The sequence below is a fragment of the Eufriesea mexicana genome, unplaced genomic scaffold, assembly GCF_001483705.2.
Source record: "Eufriesea mexicana isolate 0111107269 unplaced genomic scaffold, ASM148370v2 scaffold925, whole genome shotgun sequence".
NCBI lineage: Eukaryota > Metazoa > Arthropoda > Insecta > Hymenoptera > Apidae > Eufriesea > Eufriesea mexicana.
Genome location: NW_016909095.1, coordinates 375,430 through 389,112, shown reverse-complemented (window position 1 = coordinate 389,112; position 13,683 = coordinate 375,430). Strand labels below are relative to the sequence as shown.

General features: G+C 30.5%; 2 protein-coding genes across 5 annotated transcripts; one reads left to right on the top strand and one right to left on the bottom strand.

Annotated features, from left to right (window-relative positions):
• Positions 1-987: 987 nt before the first annotated feature.
• Positions 988-6,590, bottom strand: elgi (E3 ubiquitin-protein ligase NRDP1 elgi). 3 transcript variants are annotated; one of them, XM_017899718.1, is made up of 4 exons: positions 6,532-6,590; positions 2,641-3,090; positions 1,579-2,184; positions 988-1,506 (listed from the first exon to the last, which is right to left on the bottom strand). In XM_017899718.1, the coding sequence occupies exons 2-4, from the start codon at positions 2,728-2,730 to the stop codon at positions 1,237-1,239; spliced, it is 966 nt and encodes a 321-aa protein (XP_017755207.1). In that variant the 5' UTR covers positions 2,731-3,090; positions 6,532-6,590; the 3' UTR covers positions 988-1,236. The 3 variants fall into 3 exon arrangements, with proteins under 3 accessions (XP_017755207.1, XP_017755208.1, XP_017755209.1); XM_017899719.1 differs by having other exon boundaries at positions 1,579-2,166; XM_017899720.1 differs by lacking the exon at positions 6,532-6,590 and having other exon boundaries at positions 1,579-2,204; positions 2,641-2,692.
• On the top strand, positions 3,864-11,820 carry LOC108547272 (solute carrier family 15 member 1). 2 transcript variants are annotated; one of them, XM_017899716.1, is made up of 10 exons: positions 3,864-3,936; positions 5,142-5,182; positions 8,550-8,628; positions 8,837-9,065; positions 9,342-9,616; positions 9,706-9,788; positions 9,860-10,273; positions 10,404-10,635; positions 10,760-11,343; positions 11,626-11,820. In XM_017899716.1, exons 1-10 carry the CDS (start codon positions 3,900-3,902, stop codon positions 11,731-11,733), a joined length of 2,082 nt encoding a protein of 693 aa, XP_017755205.1. In that variant the 5' UTR covers positions 3,864-3,899; the 3' UTR covers positions 11,734-11,820. The 2 variants fall into 2 exon arrangements, with proteins under 2 accessions (XP_017755205.1, XP_017755206.1); XM_017899717.1 differs by lacking the exons at positions 3,864-3,936; positions 5,142-5,182 and adding exons at positions 6,784-6,825; positions 6,909-7,099.
• The last annotated feature ends 1,863 nt before the right edge of the window (positions 11,821-13,683 follow it).

The window sequence follows — 13,683 nt, the reverse complement described above, 5'->3', positions numbered from 1 at the left end:
AAAATGAAAATTTTTATTAAAAGATTTTTAAGAGATATACTCATTATTTAGTACTCAATGTAGTAAAATTGTAAGGCTTTTAAGCTATTGAAAAATGTGTTGTGTAAATAAAGGTAAAAAGAATTATAAGTAAACATAACTCATGATTAACACGTTAAATGTCCAAAATAGAATATGTAATATTTCCTCATATATCAGAGCATTGAGATAAGAAGCTGCGTTACGCGAAGATCTTATATTCGATGATAGATAACGCAATTTGAGAAGCTAACTTATTTTGTATTTGTGCAAAGACAAAAACTAAAACGTTATTACATATTTATTTAAAAATACCAAATGTTCTCTATATACTAATCAGTGGTTATTTTTCTCAAGAAATACTTCTTGCAAAATCGAATTCAAGAGAAAACGATACTGAAAAAATTTGAAATTATTAATTTAATTATCATACATTCTTAGTTTAAATTATTATTTGCGAATTATTCTGTGAAAATAGCATTCTTATCTTATAAACTGTAAACGATATATACGACCGTGTTCGCTCAGAGTATATTAATTTATTCAAACGATCGTTGTATAGCATGTTTATTTTGTCGTACGCACTTTGAGATGTTTTATTAAAATCATATAAATAACGTTGAGAAAAGAAGAGATTATTCTTCATTCTGACATTTGATACTTATCTTTTAGAACACATTCAGATCTTAATAGTAGCAATTACCATATTGATAATTTCTATATTTTTTGTTTCTTACTTGTCTAAAGCATTATAATAAAACACTTACAGACTTCTATATATGTAAAAAATTTCCTGAAATGGTTGACAAATAGTTGGATCTGTCAGATGCCAAACAAACAACTGAATTTATGAAAATGTACATGGAATTACTCAAAAGGACTAAAAATGGCTTACTATTTATCATGCAATTTCAGGAACTTTCTCAATGAAATAGTATATCACAGTGTAATGATCCAGACATTCAATTAGATTTTTGTATGTGGCAATTGCGTCTGTACAATTGTTTATCACAAAAGGCATGTCGTTTGTTCCTTTCAATACTTTTGGAAAGATATTCTGCACTAATTGCAAGATAAATTATGCGAATATCCCAGTATCTCCACATAAGTATAAAAATATTCCATGCACCTTGAAGGTTAGTCACGGTGAATATAACAAACAACAGAATAGATGGACATCAAAATATCTTGGCATGCACAGTATATCGGTATAAAATTTTATTCTATGCCATGTGCAAAAATCATCACTAGTCCAGGTTCAACCATCATGTCCTCTGGCATGTGTGTATTATCACAATGAAGAACTAACACTGCTTGTTTACCAGGGATTCTTTTACAAACATAATTGTCATATTGTCTTCTAGAACTCTGTCTGGTTTCAAGGGATTTCAAGCCTGGAGGCCATTTCCTTTCATGACAATTTTCCATTAATTCATCAATTACATGAGGTGGACAATTATATTCCGATAAAGTTCTCTTTATCATTGTCTACAATGTCATGTTCTATTATTTGCTAGAATTAATTAATAATAATTAGTACTTATTTTTAAATTACAGTACCTGTAACAATTCATCAGGGGTGGAGATCATTCCTCCCCACCTTGTTACTCTTGCTCTAGGAAGGGTAGCAGACCATCTTACAACTTCGTCTCTTTCCATTTGATCAGCTATAGCACGCATAGCAGGATTTGAAACTCTTAATGCTCTCATAAAGTCTTTTAGAAGATGTATTTCCCTTTTGTGTTCATTTATTTGAAGTTGTTGTTCACCTAATTCACGTTTCATATCAGCAAGTTTCTGTTGTTGCGAATGTATAATATTTCTGAGTTCCCTTACACAATTATGATCTTTCAACTCATTTTTGGGAATAATAAGACTACATCCTTGTTCACAAAGCATTGGTCTTTTGGGATTATATTCACATTGCTCCAAATGTGACACTAAACTGTCAAGCTTGACTATTACTTGACAACCATACATAATGTTATCACAACTAATACAAAGGCGGGCCAATAGATTTCGAAGAATTCTTGGTACTGCTCTAAGCTGAGCAGATGTAATTGGTGTACGATCCAATGGACAGGTAGGTTGTCTAATTATCCATTCATTAATGCATGTACGACAAAAGGCATGTTCACATACAGGTGCCTGCAACATATTGCTCACCTACCAGTCTTTAAGCCAAACTACACATTATACAAAACTTAGTACTATATACAAAAATATATAATAAATACAAAATAAAATTCTAGTACAATTTACAAAAAATAATTATTCGCTTTAATTTTATTTGTAGACAAAAAGAAAGATCAAAAGTATAATAATTACAAACAATTTGGCTTTTGACAGAACGGAAGTTGTAAAAATTCAAATGATTGACACTATGATATCAATACTAAATTTTAATTAATACTTTTTATACACTAAATTACTTTAGGCAATGTGATGTATGAAAAGAAACACCGGCATGAATCTGGCAATACTTAATAATTAATGGAAAACAGAATAATCATAAAAACGATGAAAGAAAGACGGTAGAAAAGTTAGGTTAGTTTTACGTAAACGCACAAAACTGGTTTATTGGAAGCATTCGATCGTAAACGAACGAAACAGAAATAATACCTGGACAGGATCTTCTAGAACTCCAGAACATATCGGGCAAACAAGTTCCTCATCAACTTCGCCCTGAAAGCGGTTCACATCGAACCCCATAATGTGAACTAAGTACAGTAACTCGTCCTCGTATGCGGCGACGAGCCTCTCCTGTAAAACTGTGTGGATCCAGAATCACAAATTCGATGGCGTTCAACGTGAAAGCTCCAGAAGTATACCGTTACTTTCCACGAGTAGCACACAACGTGACAATAGTCACTTAGCGCAATTATATCAGCGCATATCGCAGTTCTAAGTATACGATTGAAATTCGATGGTTTCACAATATACGATTATCCATTATTATAAATCACCATAGAGTTGGGTTGACTCTTGCACACAGTCACACATTTAACATTGTTTCCATTGCGGTAAATTTCAAGTATCGGTGTATGTTTATCATACAAATTCATCGTGAAGCTTTACAGAAGAACGATCTATGATTATCGATATATTAAATCTTACAAAATCGTATGCAACATTAATAGATTATAAAAACGTAATAATACTTCAAACAAATATCAATTCCGAATTTTCTTATATATTATTACCCACTGTTATTACTAAAAAACTGTAATTATAAATGTAATAAAAAATGAAAAATATTAAGTTCTGTAAAAAAAAATATTTATTTCTGAATTTTATTTAGTTGCATTGCATTACATCTTATGAACGTGATGTACATAATTTCATTGCTTTTTTGAAGATGCTTATAAAAAGGTAATATCACGCTGATCTGCGAGTAAGATATTTTTGATAAAATCTATTAATGTACGACCGGAAGAGAGAAGATATAACGAATACTTAATACGTATAATAAATTTGCACTTCAAAATTGCTATTTCTCCGCCGCGTACTTGTAATCGTATTATTCTTATTATGTTTACTATGTTTGTAATCATTTTAATGTTTGCAGCGATTTACTTATAATTTATTAAAATCTTCGATTTAATGTTTGTGATTAAAAAGAAAAAGGATGAATTGTCTATACATTTTGTATCTTATTATTCCCATTCAAGTATTTATGGAGAACGTAGAGGAATCTATAAAGTTTATCTATCTCTTAAACAATTTCGATTCTATCGAATGTGATAAACGACCCCAGAATTAATTGTTGGTTTGAATGTTTTGATTGATAAGACCAGATAGTCGTAAAGAGATAATACAATGGGAATATCAGTACTGGGCATAACATCGTAAGAACAGGTTTAAGAAATTACAAAGCGAAGATGAGCGTGAGGAAACCTTCTATTAATGAAATACAAGGTATACATTTGATTCATATTTTAAAAGTCTGGTCTTTTATCTTTAACATCTCCATAAATTATTAAATTCAATCAATCTAGACATTTAGAAAGAGTTTATTCTTAGAGTCAAAAATTATCATATTATTATAAAGTGCTATATATTTATTGCGGAATAATTTTTAGTGTGATATTTTTATTCAACACAAATTTCAAACCATTTAATTTTTGGATATTTTCAAAATTAACTTTAGAAAATTTTTGAAAATTTTTACAGTTTTTCAATGGTGTATAAGAAAATATATCACAAGTACTTGAATGTTGATAATACAAGTATGCTGCTTGATTGAACATTGATTTTAATATCTTTGATTATATTACATAGATATAGAACATAAATGACGTGTAAAATTTCGTAAGATTTTAGCAAAAAAAATTTTATTTTCTTCATATACCGTACAGTAGGTTTTAATAATTTAATAAACAGAATTAAATTTTGAATTACTCTTACTAAATTATAATATTTTACCCAAAATTATTGAACAGTGTCCATTGATAAGCTGAAACGTGATGTTCAGCGAGGCAACTCATCTTCGATTAAAATTTTTATTTAATTTGAATGTTTGATTGTTCCATGACCTAATTCGAGAACAATAAATTAATATAGCGCCTCTTAAATATTAATAGCTGACATAACAGATTATTTTTAACTAGAGTCCCTTGCACCACTCTAATATTACTTAAAGCTTTAGTCCCATTAGATTACAAATATGGGGACTTGAAATGTTACACATGGATGACCGGTCTTATTTGAAGACAGTTCTTTTTTTTGTTTAAATGAATTCGATGTCCCATAAAGTATAAAATCTATTTATATGCAAGATTGTTATACCAATGTGTTAAAAGGTTCGATTTTCTAGACCAATAGAACATCGTTTTATACGCGCGAAAGACAACCTTCGTAAAACAACTAACCTTAAAAGGAATTACGTCATTCCTATAACCTGTTCCACAAGATTATTCAAATTACTAAATAAAAAGAAAAAAAAATGAAAAAAACAATGGCGTAATTTTTTTTAAATGAAATAACGTCGAATAAAATAAATGGATGTCATTGAAATGGCATATAAATGGTTATATCTTTTCAAGATTCGGGATAGTACGATAAACTAATAATTGTGTCATACGCACATTATCAACCTCTTTTTCCACTATATGTGTTTTCAGATCATCCGGACAATGAGAGTAATACAGAAAAGAAACATGAGGTAAATATTAAAGATTTTTACTTATCGATATTGATAAATGATTCGTTGATGATAAAGGTATTTTTTCTCATATAGTACTATAACATGACAGATTAATGAATGTTGGGAATTATTGGGAATTAATATTATTAATTGCAATATGAATCATAAAAGTTAAACACTTGATAATAAAGTTACTGTTAGTCAGCAGTATCTATATATAATCACCAATTAAATATAATTTAACTATTATTGCGCAGTTTTTTCCGCCATATGGTAAAAGATTTTATTTTCTTCTAAATTTAGTTATTTTTCAAGTCACGACGGAACGTATGAAATCTTAAGTAACCAATAGGTTATATTTAAATTATGTGCACCTTGTCAATTAATTATTATTATTTCATTTTCACCTGCAACGTAATTATACTTGCATAAGAATCGAAACGGAAATGTAAGGTTGGAACGAATTTCATTAACCAGTAAACCTATTCGGACATCCTGCGTGAATATGTTCGTGTCTCATTTTATCGATAATGTTCAAAATCATTTAACCAATGAAAGTTTCGAGATAAAAATAATTTTGTCGTAAAATACGCACAATTGGCTTACATCGAATACTTTCACCACGTAAACTGAACTTTGTACGTATGCAAAGAGATCTGAAGAATTTTTCCCCTATGGCGAAATCATACATTATCGTTATTTATTAATGTTTCATTTGGAAAAGGAAGTTTAATACGATAGTAGTAACAACAAGGACGATAATTTTGAAATAAACGCATTGGCGAACAAACATACCTTAAGTTACGCCTCTGCAAAATGCACCAGTTTCGTGAAATAATGTCATGGCACTTTAAAGCAAAAATCAAGAACAGATTTCACTTTTCTTACATCCAAACTCTTGTACGTCAAAGTTTCTTGATCTTAAGTATCTTTTCTTTTTTTCTATAAATTCCTATGAAATTCGTTATCATGTGATATAAAACAAAAATTTAATATCACTTTTTATCTGAGATATCACAAAAAATAATCTTAATGATTGAACACAGGTTAAACACATAGATTATCTTTTAAATCCTCTTTTGGTTTTTATAAATCTAAAGGTATAGTATACGTTACAAAGTGCACTTCAAATTCTAACCTGTATCTAAATATTTCGAATAAAGAAATAACACGCGATATGAATAATGTAACGGTAGATTAAATTAAAGATAATACAATATTATTTAGTAATGAAATTTGTATCTTATCAAAACATAAAACTTCGATAAATATCTTAGTTGATCAAGAAACCTTTCTAATTAATTCATATCATATTTGATTATTACTCGCATACAGCAGAACTATGCTATTTATGCTTCCTAATATACCTCATATGATAAATCCTGTTGCGTTATAAAAACTGTACAGGAACAAATGGTCTTGTATAACACTTCATCACAGATGTTATTTGTACGAGATATCGTTAAGATGTACTTTAAGATGTTAGCTGTGTTTCGAGAGGGGACTTTCACATTGTTCGAAGTAGGTGAGACGTACCACTACTTGGTAATGTTCGTCAATGCCACCGTCAGACTTAATCGTAATACATATTGTAGGCACGCGAGAAATTCAACAGTGCAGCTTCAACTACCAACCGCGTTGAACATCGCTCCTGATCGGAAGTATCGATCTAGCTATCACAATCGATCAGTAACTGCGCGCTGCGATTTGCGTCTCCAATATATTTTTTTATCGTTTCTTGCAGAGAAAAAGTGTTTCCACTAATACAGTTTTGAAGAATTCGTCATTAGCATGCAACAAATTTCATCGGTACACATTTCCCGTGTGAAATTTCTTTGAGTACTTCATTCGAATTTTAATCGTAATCATAACTCACACGATTAATGTGAACAACTAACAGTCATAATGGGTGTGAAAAATGAAGCGGACTCAGAGGTAGGAATCTTAACAGGATTTTCGTAATTTTTATAGGACAACACGTCAGCAAATTTCGTGTAAAAAAATACAATACGTATTTACAAATCGGACACTGACTAATGAAAATTTGATCTGTCTGAAACAGTGTGATAAAAATATTTATCGTTTCGATGAATCAACATATCGATTGTGGAATACGTTACACTCTCACTAACTTAACTGTAGTTATCTTTACTTTTTGCCTTTCGCTTTTTTAGGCAATCAGGTGTCTGTTCAATTTTCCTTTTAAAATCTGGTAATGCTTTTCCTACAAGATAATATGAACACTTTTTAACGAAACACGTATATTCTTTAGTAAAAACAATGCGCCAATTACATTAAAATATACATTCTATATTTTACACGTAGAAAAAGTATGTAGAATTTAATTAGAATTATATGAGACTGACGTAAGAAAATTTATATATTTTTCTACAATTCTTTTTTATTCATTACCTAGTTTCCGACACAAAACGAAGTTATGTCTGTTGAAATATCTATGTAAGATAATAAAAATTGTCAGTTATTTCACGGTATGTGAATTCACGATACGGCATTTACTATATCGCGCGCGTTTCAGGCGATTTGTATTTCAAAATTTAAAGTCGATCCATCAATATTTGCTGGATAACTTAAATTTTTAATAATTTTCGAAAATGTTATCTCGTATAACGCATAAGCATGAAACATAATTTCTTCTTAATGTGTGATTAAATTCGCTAAATAATTCGTGTGAAATTCATATTCATAAATTGTAATAATCTTTTATTTTTTTTTTTACTAATTAATTAAAAACAATATATATAGTTTTAGGTTCAACAAAATACCTTATCGAGTTGCATAACGTTCTACAAAAAAAGAACAATGACGAGAAATGTAAGCGAAGAACGGGTCGTCCATTGTAACTTATTCAAAGTTACAATGCATTTAAAAAATCATTAACTTGTTATCGATTCTAATTATCTTAAACTGGAATAAGTGAGCGAAAATAAATTTTTTTAAATATTTGACCTTAACATTTGTAATATTTTTTAATCGAAATTGAAATTTTACTCAATTGCATATACATACGTGTAAGTGAGATATATGTTTGACGAAATAATCTAAGCCAAGAACTTTCTTGCTAATATAATATATTACATAGATAAATGAATAAAAATAAAAATTGAATAATAGAAATATGGCAATTGAATTGTAGCTTTTAAATTGAACGGCGCCAGTAGCGTAAATAATTGTATGAACCGTGTGTGGCCTTCACATCTCGGTTACAACAGAGAACAAAAAACAATTCCTCTTGATCGACAATAATGACCACGAAGTTAATCGAATTACGTGATCAGTGTTGGCATTTTTTCGCGTTCCTTTTCTATCTTGTATTGCACGAAATAATCTTTATGTCGCTATCTTATGTATTTTCAAAATTTTGCAGAAGCTGAAGTATCCCAAGTCGGTATTTTTCATCATTAGTAATGAATTCTGCGAGAGGTTCTCCTACTATGGGATGCGTAGTACGTATTATACAAATTTATCTCTATTATTCTTTATCTTTTTCATCTAACTCCGATATCTTGTCATATATGAAATTGCGAAATGATAAGATCCTGGTAATTATATTGTTAACATTTAACGTACGTATCTGATATTTTAATTCGGAATGTACTCTGCCGATCCTCGTTGTTTCATAAATACTACGTAATTTTAAATCTGTTTATCTAGCTGTCCTGACGCTTTATCTAAGGAATCAATTATTATACAGCTTAGATATGGCTACTGTCATATACCATACATTCACGATGTTCGTGTACTTTTTTCCTTTAATTGGAGCGATATTGGCTGATTCCTTTTTGGGAAAATTCCGCACCATCTTCTACCTAAGTATTGTATACGCCATAGGACAACTTCTGTTAGCCTTAAGTGCGGCGCCTCCATTGGGAATACCAGCCAGGTCAGTTTAAAATTTCTTCTCCTTTTTTTTTTGCTTTCAAACTTTATAATTAATTGTCTCAAACGGCTGAATTTTATGTCGATATTGTTTTCTCATAATTCAGCTGTTGGTTCTAGTTTATAGGGGATCTTATAGTAGATCACTTTAGCGTGAAGAATATAGCTTCATCTTGCAAATAAGCGATGTAGAGTGGATTTATTGGAGTTTAAATTATAAATTTAGTGCTAAAATATCGAGTGACGTTTAATCTTGTTTTGTAAACGTGTAATTTTGCAGAGAATTTTCATTGGTTGGTCTATTCCTTATAGCCATTGGCACAGGTGGTATAAAACCTTGCGTGACTGCATTTGGCGGTGACCAATTCATCTTGCCGCAACAGGAACGATACTTGTCCACATTCTTCTCCTTGTTTTACTTTTCCATCAACTCTGGATCACTGATCTCGAGCTTCCTCACTCCCGTGCTTCGTTCCGATGTCGAGTGCTTCGGGCAAAGCAGCTGTTATTCTTTGGCATTCGTCATACCTGCCATTCTTATGGCTTTATCTATCGGTGAGTTCCATAAGGAAGAAACCATGCTTGACAATTTTTACATTCCTCAATCGATAAGATAATTTCATTATTTCTGTTCTTCCTTTCAGTGATATTCGTCCTTGGGAAACCCTTGTACAAGATAGCCAAGCCTACAGGAAATGTCGTGTTAAATGTTTCTAAATGCATCTGCGTAAGTTCGATAATTTCTGTATTTAAAATTGACGAATTAAATTATATTGTGAGATATTTTTGAAATTTCAGCATGCTATTTACAAGAAGATAACGACGAAGAATGAGAAAAGGGAGTATTGGCTCGAGTATGCAGACGATAAGTATGATAAATCATTGATAAACGACATTAGGGGAGCTCTACAGGTGATGATACTATTTCTTCCGATACCGATCTTTTGGGCACTTTTCGATCAGCAAGGCTCTCGATGGACGATTCAAGCAACCAAAATGGATGGCCAAATTGGAAGTTTTCTGCTTCAACCAGATCAGATGCAAGTGCTTAATCCTTTATTGGTGCTTGCTTTTATACCTCTGTTCGAGACTTGTCTTTACCCTCTTATGGGGAAGATTGGTCTTCGAACCCCATTAAGAGTATTCACTATCGGTGGATTTTTAGCCTCTTTCTCGTTCGTGGCAGCGGCTCTCGTTGAATTAAATCTCGAGGTACGTGAGTAAATTACAATGTATAAAGCACGATTACAGCATACGAAATGAAATAAGACTTTAGTAACCCTAAAATAATTTCGCAACAAATATTTTGATACACGTTGTATATTTTCGTTTCATTCTTCAGAAAACATATCCGGTTTTACCGTCGAATGGCTTCACACAATTACGCATTTTCAATACTATGGATTGTCCTGTACAAATACAATTAGATGAGAAACCGGCTTTCGTTATCAACAATTTGGATATGTGGGTAGACCAGTATATCAAAACAAATGGTACATTAGAATTAAATTATTCAGCAAACTTTACGAAATGCAAAAATGCCGGTATCATGAATATACCAGAAACTGATAACGGTATGTCAGGAATTATTTTACATTATTTTTATCAATGTAAAATTTCGGAAACAATTCAGTAGACTGTGCAGTTCTTTTTATATGATTTTTATTTATAAGACTTTGCAGATAAATATATTTTTAGGAACTATCACTCTATCGGAAGGCATTGCAATTTCTTCTGCCATTGTACCGAACGGTATCATTGTTCAATATAATGATTCGGTAGATAAATCATTAACAGGTGATCCTTTATTACGGAATCTTATATCTGTACAATGGTCGGAGATACCCATTTCTTTGAAATTGGTGAAGGATGATAAAGTTGCCCTTGATCTCAAAATAAATAGTAGTATCGAATTTAATCCACTAGCTACAGTTAAGCCCAACGATTACGATATTTTGTTAAATAATGCATTAATAAAAAAAAATGTACCTTTTAAACTCGGTGGAGTATATACAATAGTTGGATCTATTATTGAAGATAAGGAAGCTGTTAACGTCATAACTGTAACTGAACCAAATTCGATGCATATGTTATGGTTGCTTCCACAATATGTTATTATCACGATGGGTGAAGTAATGTTCTCCGTGACCGGCTTAGAATTTGCATTCACACAAGCACCTAGCAGTATGAAGTCTCTTTTACAAGCCTCTTGGTTGCTGACAGTCGCTTTTGGTAATCTCATCGTAGTTATAGTTGCGGAAGTATCGTTCTTTAATCGGCAGGTAAGTACAAGTGAAGAAAATTTCATTTTCAAGTATTTAACTCTCTCTGTGTAAAAGTCTTTAATATATACATACGTCCAGACTAGACTTTTACAATAATCCAAGGCCGAATGAACGGTAGCCATGATTGCTCAATCGCGTTTACGGCATGACAACTACGAGTCATGCATTATTTAACATCCATAACATTAAACTTTTTGAAAAGTTACATTATTTAGATTTGATATCTATCAAAATTTTGTATAAACTCAGAGATAATATTTTCTTTTTATTGTTGTTTAGATCTTCGAATATATTTTGTTTGCGGGATTGATGTTCGTCGATATAATAATTTTCGCTATAATGGCGAGATTTTATAAATATGTAGACACAAGCATCCCCGAAGATTAAAGACCTCCGATATTACATAGACGTAAAAAGTGGAGCAGGTGATATACTTTAATAATAATTATTCCTCGTTATTGTTCTATTGTATAATTCATGGCTGTTTTGTATTCGAACTATATGATCATGACACTTTCGAAAATTTAGAATGTTAATTTACTTAACGTCGTGAATTGTTCTTTAATTGAGAACAATTTTTTAAAATTTTCTCTTCATAATTGAGAAAGATGCACAGTTTGTACATAAGCAATATGAATGATGTATATTTTAATATTAATTTTTACTCTATTTCAAGGGTAAAGGATATCTTCGAACAAAAAAAGAGAGATCAAATTGTTTTCTTCCTCTTTTTTTTTGGAATACAAAAAGTACGATAGCCTTGTTATACTAGTACAAATTTCGTGTAAAATAAAATTATTAGATCAATTCCAATAATTTAATTAAATAAAACTTTTACAAGATAAGAGATTATAATTTTTGTTTTGATAAAAATGCAATAGAATTGTTTTGAATGGCTTATGAAATAACGTTATATTATATGCAATTAACTGAATATTTTTATCTGTAGTATTTATTATCGCAAATTTTTAAAGTCTCAGATAACATCACAATAGCTTCATGTAAATATTCATACCATATACTATGAACGTGACACATGAAACTTGTAAATAGACATGTCAATATGAATAAACGTATATATTTTTGTAAAAATGTTATTATTACTTGAAAAAAACTCCATTGCTTTTATCCTTTTACAAAATTCGTTGCACAGGGAAGAAAATGGAAATTCTTTATAAAATAAACAATTTATTTAGTAAAATAATAATACACGATTTATTATTTGTATTTTACACCTTCTTTTTTTAATTAATGGAAGAACGAAAATAATAATGATAACGATATATATATATGAAACATATCTCGAACATGAATTGCAATATTTTCATTGCACCTATGCTACAGCTCACAACACATACAATCATGCTACAAATCACTATACAATAGCCTATTTGTACACAGATTGTCCTTTCATAGTGTCCTTTCTATAAAATTTAACGAATTTATATATTCGACGATGCAGTGCTGTGAAGGCATTGAAAGGCTAACAATAAATTCATGCTGTTGACGTGTTTTAATTTTCGACCTACCATCGATGATTAAACAGACGAGGTTTTAGGAGATTAGTGTTTCGTCTTGTTACAATATATTATATATATACTATTCCACAGATATTCGAGAGTGTAAATAGTAACTCTTTGAATAAATTACATACTCGGCGCTAATTACATGTAGTGCTTAAAGTTTGCCAAAATAAATAGTCATTTCTATATCTCATATTGGGTATAATAATAGGCTCTTTTATCTTAAAACTGTTTGAAGATCAACAGTTATCAAAAGTTACAGGTATTATAGAAAAATAAAATACATATTATCATTGCTTGAAGCCAATAAATTATATGTATATATATTGCACGTATAATAGCCAATATTAAAGGAACAGCTTCTTTGTAACAAATATATAATATATGTACATAATTTTCATTTAGATGATACAGATCACAGCATTAATGCCAAAAGCAACAGCACATGCAGAATGGAAGTTATTTTATCATTTTGGTAACCTCGCTCGAACTAAGTTAAATATTGGTACAACAATGTTAACATAAAATATTACTCGCGTTACATCAAGTCATGGATTATACCCAAAATAAACCTTTTCTTTGCTATAACGTATCAAATTATATCGTTAATCGTTTAAGCTTCAAATATTTGGTTTCCGTAAGAAATTACTGAAAATTCATATACATACGTATATATTTCTATAACATAAATTAATACGTTCAATTTGAAACGTATGTTAGCAGTACGATAAATTCATAAGCACAAATTGAAATTCTAATGTAGAATGTAAGGATATTATATTACCAGCATTTGAAAATTATAGAGAAGTAATGA

Excerpts from the sequence above, each read along its gene's own strand:
- elgi (XM_017899718.1), bottom strand. The coding sequence starts at position 2,730 with ATGGGGTTCGATGTGAACCGCTTTCAGGGCGAAGTTGATGAGGAACTT. Across the intron at positions 2,185-2,640 it reads TTCTAGAAGATCCTGTCCAG|GTGAGCAATATGTTGCAGGC; the intron begins GTATTATTTCTG and ends AAAGACTGGTAG. Across the intron at positions 1,507-1,578 it reads CCCCTGATGAATTGTTACAG|ACAATGATAAAGAGAACTTT; the intron begins GTACTGTAATTT and ends ATGACATTGTAG.
- LOC108547272 (XM_017899716.1), top strand. The coding sequence starts at position 3,900 with ATGAGCGTGAGGAAACCTTCTATTAATGAAATACAAG. Across the intron at positions 3,937-5,141 it reads TTCTATTAATGAAATACAAG|ATCATCCGGACAATGAGAGT; the intron begins GTATACATTTGA and ends ATGTGTTTTCAG. Across the intron at positions 10,274-10,403 it reads TCGTTGAATTAAATCTCGAG|AAAACATATCCGGTTTTACC; the intron begins GTACGTGAGTAA and ends TTCATTCTTCAG.